This window comes from Arachis hypogaea, chromosome 13 (assembly GCF_003086295.3).
Source record: "Arachis hypogaea cultivar Tifrunner chromosome 13, arahy.Tifrunner.gnm2.J5K5, whole genome shotgun sequence".
NCBI classification, from domain to species: Eukaryota; Viridiplantae; Streptophyta; class Magnoliopsida; order Fabales; family Fabaceae; genus Arachis; species Arachis hypogaea.
In genome coordinates this window covers 146166429-146175011 of record NC_092048.1, presented here as the reverse complement: position 1 = coordinate 146175011, position 8583 = coordinate 146166429, and the positions used below count along the sequence as shown (strand labels likewise).

General features: G+C 37.7%; 1 protein-coding gene across 1 annotated transcript; it reads left to right on the top strand.

The window, feature by feature from the left end:
* The first annotated feature begins 2149 nt into the window (after positions 1-2149).
* LOC112792788 (T-complex protein 1 subunit alpha) lies at positions 2150-7475 on the top strand. Its single transcript, XM_025836163.2, has 16 exons — positions 2150-2588; positions 2665-2754; positions 2838-2924; positions 3024-3083; positions 3199-3249; positions 3393-3488; positions 3614-3679; positions 3884-4101; positions 4568-4664; positions 5116-5202; positions 5442-5576; positions 5822-5926; positions 6274-6402; positions 6528-6631; positions 6784-6874; positions 6979-7475. Exons 1-16 carry the CDS (start codon positions 2451-2453, stop codon positions 7063-7065), a joined length of 1641 nt encoding a protein of 546 aa, XP_025691948.1. The 5' UTR covers positions 2150-2450; the 3' UTR covers positions 7066-7475.
* The last annotated feature ends 1108 nt before the right edge of the window (positions 7476-8583 follow it).

Below are 8583 nucleotides of genomic sequence, written 5' to 3'. Positions count from 1 at the left end.
GTTTGAATTGTGGATGATGGAGTTGGCATGAATTACATAAATCTTTTAGTGGTTCCTCGACTTGCAGCATGCATTGTTTGTTTAGTAATTCTTAGAGGAGGTTGGTTAGTTGGTGGTGTAGGCTTAACATGAGAAGGTTATGTTGTGGTAGGCATTATGGGAGTAGGTTGTGGTGGGGCAGGTTTGAGGGGAGAAGGTTGTGATAGTGGTGGCCTCTTAACGTTTCTCCTTCTAATTGGTCACTTGGCCATGGTTGGCTTCATGATAGGTTTAGGTGGCCCATGTGCAGTAGAGGACCTGAGTGGTGGAGGTCTTACTGCCATAGGTTCTTCAGAAAGGTTTACAGAATTCACCACATCAACATTCACCTCTGTAGGATAATTGCATTAAGTCAAATGTTTAGTGCAAGATAAATTTATTTTCATGCTAATAAATGGAAGAAGAGAGTGAATACAAAAAACTTACATTAGGTGAATCTGAAGCTGATGCTTCAGCATCTGCAGCCTCCAAAGTCTCTTTCTAATACATCTCTTGCTCCCTGGTAACATCCTCATCAAGATCATCAACATCTATACCTTCAGTTGTTGCTGCTGCACCCTAATGCTGACTACCACTACCTGCTGCAGCTCCTCTGCTAGCCATAGCTTCTTCCTTCTTGTCACATCCTCTGCTGTTATGACTAGTCTGAGAACACATGAAGATTCTTCATTCCCTTTACCATTGCATTTATATACTTTGAAAAATCCGTCGTCATGTGACTATATACCGACGACCTTCATCACAATGCTAACGAAGTACCACGCGAAGACTCCACGAACACCCATTGGTGAATTGCTTTCAAAGACAATGGTATTTAAGCCTATCCGACTCCAAAACTTTGTACTCCACATTCCTTCGAATACTATAGTTCTTCACGCCATTAGAACAACATTAAGATTCTTGAACCTATGGCCAACCCGAAATTTCAACCCACCATCCGTGTTATAATCCTCCCTTTCGCCAGTATTGAAAGGATCATCTAGTTGTATTGTGTCCAAATTCAAAGTGTGATCATGACTTGAAACTTCTGACAATTGTGGAATGGCCAATGGGGGAGGCAGGAGAAATCGAGCACCCCGTCGGTGAGATTCTCTGGCTCTTACTCATCAGAGGATGCTGTCTCAGTCGACAACCCGATTTTGGCAACATAATCCGAATCGCCCTCGCTGTCGTCTTCTTCAACACTATCACGAGGCTAGGCGAAGTGGACCAGTCTTGCATCTAATGGGATTACTTGAGGACTCGAAGAGGACGATCCACCATCACCATCTACGTCACGAACCGTAGCATACCACTCCATCACATGTTGTAGCATTAGCCTTACATGTACGTTGAACATTACCCTCACATGCTGATCAGCTTCAAGCCAGAATAACTTGTTTGTAAATCCACTACTCGAAAGTGTTGATAAAAATCTATATGTAACCCGTCCAACCTCTTTGGAACCTATTCCCTCTATGTTACTCAGTATGACAGTCTTTAGCATATGTAGAGTATCAACACGACAATTGCGCAACATCACAGTTGAATTAGCCTAAAAAATCACTCCTTTATCACCGTTTTTTACTATATAATTAGGATAAATTGCAATAAAAAAGAAGAGATTATTATCCATGCGAGCAAAGTAGAAGGATGAAGAGAGAATAGAGAAACGAATGAATTGTGACTAATGGCTAGGGTGGGAGTCTATATAAGAGACTATATATAGAGTTTTTCTCCAAAATATCTACCATCTAGGGTGCATAAACACTTACACTATAATATACGTATTTCGGGTGCTGTGGCCCTAATTCCTATTTTGACCTTATCTCGAGTGCTGTGACACGTATAAGGTTTTGAACGCATTTTGAATGTTTAATACCTGTTGTTTGCCTGCAACGTATCCCAGGTGCATTCTAGATACGTCAGATTTTTTACGCATCATATTCCGGAGTTTTAGTACTTGGGATATGCCCATATTCATATTTGTCTCACAATATTTAAGATATGGTATGTTATTTATTTAAAGTAATTATTTTGCAGTTTATGTATTTCAGTAAGTTGTATAAATATTTAATTTAAATAAAAAAATCCTTTAGTTTATTGTAAAACGAATTATCATAAAAAGAATGGAGATAAAGTGAAAATTACATATTTAACCTAGGAAGCACGGAGGAGTGGAGGAGGATTGAAAAAAGGAAAAGTTTTGGGGGGGGGGGGGGGGGTTTGTGAAATTTTGAAACTGAGAGTGAACCCTAAAACCCTTTTAGTGTGACTGACTGACTTTCCTGAAGAGCGAGTGAAGCATCCAGAAAGCCCTAACAGTCCCGCCAAGACCTCCTCTTCTTTCCACTTCCCGACTCCATCATCCATTGATTTATACACTCTGCAGTCCCTGAAACCCTAAATCTCTGAATCTTTCTCTCACAAAAATGGCACTGGTCGCTCAAACACCAGACATCTCCGGCGAGAGGCAGTCCGGCCAGGACGTCCGCACTCAGAATGTCGTCGCCTGCCAGGCTGTCGCCAACATCGTCAAGACCTCCTTGGGTCCCGTCGGCCTCGACAAGGTCCACCACCTCCACTTTCTTTTCTTCTCCTTCAGATCTCTTTGATTTGGTTGATTCATTCGTTTTGTTCCCTCAGATGCTCGTGGATGACATTGGTGACGTCACCATCACCAACGACGGCGCCACTATTCTCAAGATGTTGGAAGTCGAGCACCCTGCTGCCAAGGTGTCACTCCATTTCTTCACTCTCTCCACTTTCAGTTGTTGTTGTTGCTGTCAAATTGTGATGCTGAGGGATTGGCTTTTCAGGTATTGGTTGAACTCGCGGAGCTTCAAGACAGAGAAGTTGGTGACGGCACCACCTCCGTTGTCATTGTCGCTGCTGAGCTCCTCAAAGTAATTGGCACTTCAACTCTTTCTTTTTCTTATGCTTTATTTATCTTTTTCATTGTTATTAATAAATATCATGTATCTAAGTTATGATTTCTCGTGCAGAGAGCAAATGACCTTGTTAGGAATAAGATTCACCCAACCTCAATTATCAGCGGATACAGAGTAAGTCGTTTCAATTTTATAGGTTTTTCTTCTGTTTTTGCAGCCACTTTTAGAAATTATGTTGTTCTGGAGTATGATTCGAATAACTTGTCGACTTGTGGATTACTCTGGATAGCTTGCGATGCGGGAAGCTTGTAAATATGTTGAAGAAAAGCTCTCCGTCAAGGTATCGATTGCCTACTAATACAGCTTTCCCATTCTGCATTTTTGTATTGATCAGAGCTTGCTTCTCTTGCCATAAGTGCGATGCAGTTACTAGCTCTTGTATATCTTATTTGTTACTAAATCGGATTTGTCTATTGACTTTAGGTTGACAAGCTTGGAAAGGAATCCCTTATTAACTGTGCCAAGACCAGCATGTCGTCAAAGTTGATAGCTGGTGACAGCGACTTCTTTGCTAACTTGGTATGTTTGAAGTTTAGTGCTTGAAAAGGTTAAATTTTGGGGATATGGACTGCGCAATTGCAAAAAGCAGTTTCAGTTCTCATCATGTGGGCTTATGGTTCTGGTGGTTTTGGTTATTTACACAGGTCGTAGAGGCAGTGCAAGCTGTAAAGATGACCAATGCTAGGGGGGAAGTTAAATACCCAATCAAGGTTGGTTTTTTGAATTCCTTTTCATCTTATTGTTTATATGGCTTGCTCCTAGGTGAAACTAAAACATTCTATTTTCAGCATGTGTTGAGAATCTGTGATGTGTACTTCAATTAGTTAAATCTTGCCTTTACGTGCTTTAATTATCACGGTCTTTCTCTGGATTTTATTCTGTGTCCTTTTTTTTTTGGTTCACCATTATTATAGGGAATCAATATATTGAAGGCTCATGGAAAAAGTGCTAGAGACAGCTTTCTGATGAATGGTTATGCTCTAAATACTGGCCGTGCAGCTCAAGGAATGCCTCTTAGGGTTGCCCCTGCAAAAATTGCCTGTCTTGATTTTAATCTTCAGAAGACTAAAATGCAATTGGGTGTTCAAGTATTAGTTACTGATCCCAGAGAGCTTGAGAAAATTCGTCAAAGGTAATATTAGTACAATCTATGCTTAAATCTTCTGTCAGTGACATATGATCATGCCTTCCATATTATTCTAAAAAACAATCCTGCCAGACTCCCTTTCATATTTCAGCGGGAATATTTATTTTGTTGTTAAAAATTAAATAGTGTTATATACCAACACAGTTGCTGTTCACCATATATTGCTAAGTGTTAAATTTTAAAATGGTCTTAAGAATTGGCCAGGGGTTTCCCTTTGTGTACACTGAAATTTTCCCTTTATAGATTTTTCCCTTTGATTATTGTTATGGTTAATAATTCTATAATTTTGCAATTACTTAAAATAGTAAATAATTGTGTAATGCCAATGTCCTTTATTGTGGAAATTTGTTTGTGCTTTGTCTAAAACAATATTGTTACCACCTCGGAAATAAAATAATATCCAAGTTTCACTCCATGGCTTGGCAATTGGTCATTTTATTTCGTATTGCAGAGAGGCTGATATGACTAAGGAACGCATTGAAAAACTATTGAAAGCTGGAGCCAATGTTGTTCTGACTACTAAAGGAATTGATGACATGGCACTCAAGGTATATTGGTTTCTTTTTTTCTTTGAAATTCTTAATAGTTTTTACTTTCTGCAAGAGACATTAGTTGTAATTATTTCATTTAGGCATGCGCAGAAAATAATTAATTTTTTTTATTATGCTTTACATGTTGATAAGGAAAAAGAATGCCTTTCAATTGTAGGATTAATATAGCTTAGTTACCAAAACACCACATCTAGGGTTCTTCCTTTTTAGGCATCACACCAAAGAACTTATGTTATGCCTGCAGCTAGATTTTTGATGAAAGTTTTCTTGTCATCTACTATATTCATTATCTACTACTAATTTGCTGCTTCCTGCACCAATAAAAGGCTCGAGTCAAATTGATGCGTTGTGTGGTTTACTGTTTAAATTATGTCTGGTTTCTTGACATAAGAATCATAAATTTTTTCTGTCTTAAGTAATATTCTAATTATTTAATCTATTGTTTCAGTACTTTGTTGAGGCTGGTGCAATTGCTGTAAGACGTGTGCGGAAAGAGGATATGCGTCACGTTGCCAAGGCAACTGGTGCTACATTGGTATGGCTGTTTTATTCAAATTTTATTTTTAAATTTTAACTGCAGCTTAAGGTACTAAACTTGATAGTAAAACTGAAAATGATTATGTGACGTTAGCTTTATGTATATTTAAACCAGGTGTGATTATTCAAGATTTAGTTACATTTGACCTGGTTAAAAAAATAATTGTTTTTAGCTTTTAGCTGTATTTCTCTTTATTTGTCACCACCTTTTGACTTGACCATGATTTGTTGGCACAGGTCTCGACATTTGCTGATATGGAAGGGGAGGAAACATTTGAACCATCGTTTCTTGGATATGCAGATGAGGTTGTCGAAGAGCGCATATCCGATGATGCTGTTGTTATGATCAAAGGAACTAAAACTACAAGTGCAGTAAGTTAATGGATTTAAATTGTTAGTTAAATTTTTTGTTTATTATATAAAGTAGGAAATACTTTAAAACATGGACTTTGGAGGATCTTGGACGGTTGGACCCTGCTACATAGCAGAAAGAGGAAAAATAGAATTTCTGATAAAAATAGAAATCATTGCTGGAAATTGCCTGATCTCCTTCCATATGTTAAGAAAAATCCTGAAAATTTCATAGATTGATCATTCTGTATTATTTGATTCTATAGGTTTCTTTGGTTCTTCGAGGTGCAAATGACTACATGCTTGATGAGATGGATAGAGCTCTTCATGATGCATTATCAATTGTCAAGAGAACTCTTGAATCAAATACGGTATTTTGCTGTGTTTTGCTTTCGACCTTATTTTTCTATCTTCAAATAATCTGAAGGTTTTGAAATGATTTGATTTGTATTTCATCTGGGAAAATATTACGAGTTTTGCAACTCTTGTTCAGCTGTGTTAAAATTATTACCAGCAGTTAGGTAATACGTTGAAAACTATAGTCAGTCATTGCAATGGTGACGATTTAGGATTTGGATTTGATGTTTACATTGCTATTCTTTGTCATGTTAATTAACTATAAAGAATTTTCTCTGTTTCCCTGTGGACACTGATAGATACTTTTGTGTTACTATTTCCCTTTTTTTTATATTTTAATTTTTCAATCAATAAAATTTAGGTGGTAGCTGGTGGAGGTGCTGTTGAATCAGCATTATCAGTTTATTTGGAATACCTTGCCACAACTTTAGGATCCAGGGAGCAGTTGGCCATAGCAGAGTTTGCTGAATCTTTGTTAATCATTCCAAAGGTAAGTGATAAGCTTAATTAACAGCTTAAGGTTTTAGGTCATGTGGCTCTTCAAATAGATATATATCCTAGTGTCCTATCATATAATCGCTTAAAAAACATATTGATGACATGAATGTGGTGCAGGTGCTTTCTGTCAACGCTGCGAAGGATGCTACTGAGCTGGTTGCAAAATTACGTGCCTACCACCATACAGCCCAAACCAAAGCTGATAAAAAACATTTATCAAGGTAAGTTACCTGTTATTGATAACTATATTTTCCTTATCTTCGTTATTATTAAATTCCTATTTGCTTTCGTGTTTATTATATTCCCAGCACTTGAAGTATTCTATTTTGTATTTTATTATAACCTCTTCTTTCTTGTTTCAAAATATCTTCAGCATGGGTTTGGATCTCGCAGAAGGAAAGATCAGAAACAACTTGGAGGCTGGTGTCATTGAGCCTGCAATGAGCAAAGTCAAAATTATTCAGGTAACTAGTTAGTTACATTAGTTTGTGAACTTGAAGGCATGGGTTCCTAATAGCTTTCTCAGCAAAAAATTATTACGATTCTATTTTTTATTTTTTTTTCTCAGTTTGCCACTGAAGCTGCCATCACAATCCTTCGAATTGATGACATGATCAAGCTTATCAAGGATGAAAATCAAGATGGAGAGGAATAGTCCGTAATCCAAGTTTGAATAGGTTGTGCATTTGAAGAGGGCCTCATCATTTTAAATGCCCTGTGTTGTGTGGTTTTGGCGGGAGGCTTTTAATTTCTTTCTCAAAGTAGCTTTTATTTTCTTTAAATTTAAGGTCTTTTTTCCTTTATTAATTTTAATTTTACATTTTTGAGATTTTCTGGGCACGGGACCACAATGAAACATTGCGATGGTTTTTGACCAGTTAGAAAATGGCATTATGTGTAACAGAAGTTGCAGTGTTGGTGGATTGGGAACTTTTGTTGGTAGGCTGCTCATCCAACGTTTTTAATGTAAGAACTAAAAACATGGGAAAGTGGGAACGTGATGCTAATTTAATTTGTTGATAGAAGCAACATATCCGCCACTTGATATGGAATTGGTGTTACAAAGTATGGTGCTATAGTCCACATAGGCCATGTTACTTCAGATTGAAGTAATTTTATAACCTATTTTTTTATAGAGTATGAAAAAGTGACTTTTTTAGGGGAAAATATATTTTTTGGGGTGTTTAAAAAAACCAATTTAACTAAATTGAATTGTAGTCGAACTGAAATTGTTTTAAATAAAAAACTGAAATGAAATTATAGATTTTAACAAAATCAGTTTATTAAAAAGTTTTTGGGGTTTAGTTTGGTTTTAAATCAAATAAAATTGGTTTTATTCAATGCCGCCATTCCTCTCTTTGTTGTCGCTACTACTAACCCATTACTGCTATCATTATTGTTGCCATCGGCCAGTTTCGTAGTAGTTCCTGCGTTGCGCACTGTCGTCGATTTTTAACATAGCAATGCCATTCCTCATAGCAATGCCATTCATCTTTCTCCTGCTGTCGCTGCTACCAACCCACCATCGATTTTTAACATAGCAATGCCATTCCTCATAGCAATGCCATTCATCTTTCTCCTGCTGTCGCTGCTACCAACCCACCACTGCCATCATCAACGTTGCTGTCGTCGAACTACTCTCCGTCGGCCAGTTTCAGCATTGCTTGCTGTCGTCGTTGCCTTCTAACACAGCAATGCCATTCCTCTGTCCTTTGTTCCCGCCACTACCAACCCATCACTGCCATCATCATCGTCGTGATCAAACTACTCTTCGTTGGCCAGTTTCGCAGTTGCGGCGTCACTCACTGTTGTCGTCGCCTCATCTTTGCTCGTGATTCTTGTGTGGCTCTAGCTTTGTTCACCCTTTATTGAATCTTTATATTTGAATGGTTTTTTTGCTTATGAAAAAAACGTTATTTCCTATCTTTATCAAATATCCCAATCTGAACTTTTCCATTTCAAACAAACCTTAGGATCAGTTATTGCTGCAGTTTATGGTGGAATAATGTGCATAGGCGTGTTAATTGTTCTTGGAGACTTTGGCATAGGTGCTGAGATCGTGCTTGCTGCTACCATCTTTTGTGAGTTGGCTGAGACATTAGAAAAGGAACATGACCCCTTAGCTTGGCTTTAAGGAACTAGTTTCTTTCTTGATTGGCAACGAGCTTACATT

Coding starts and splice junctions, on each gene's coding strand:
- LOC112792788 (XM_025836163.2), top strand. CDS start 2,451: ATGGCACTGGTCGCTCAAACACCAGACATCTCCGGCGAGAGGCAGTCC. Junction 5,577..5,821: donor GAACTAAAACTACAAGTGCA/GTAAGTTAATGG, acceptor TTGATTCTATAG/GTTTCTTTGGTTCTTCGAGG. Junction 6,875..6,978: donor GCAAAGTCAAAATTATTCAG/GTAACTAGTTAG, acceptor TTTTTTTCTCAG/TTTGCCACTGAAGCTGCCAT.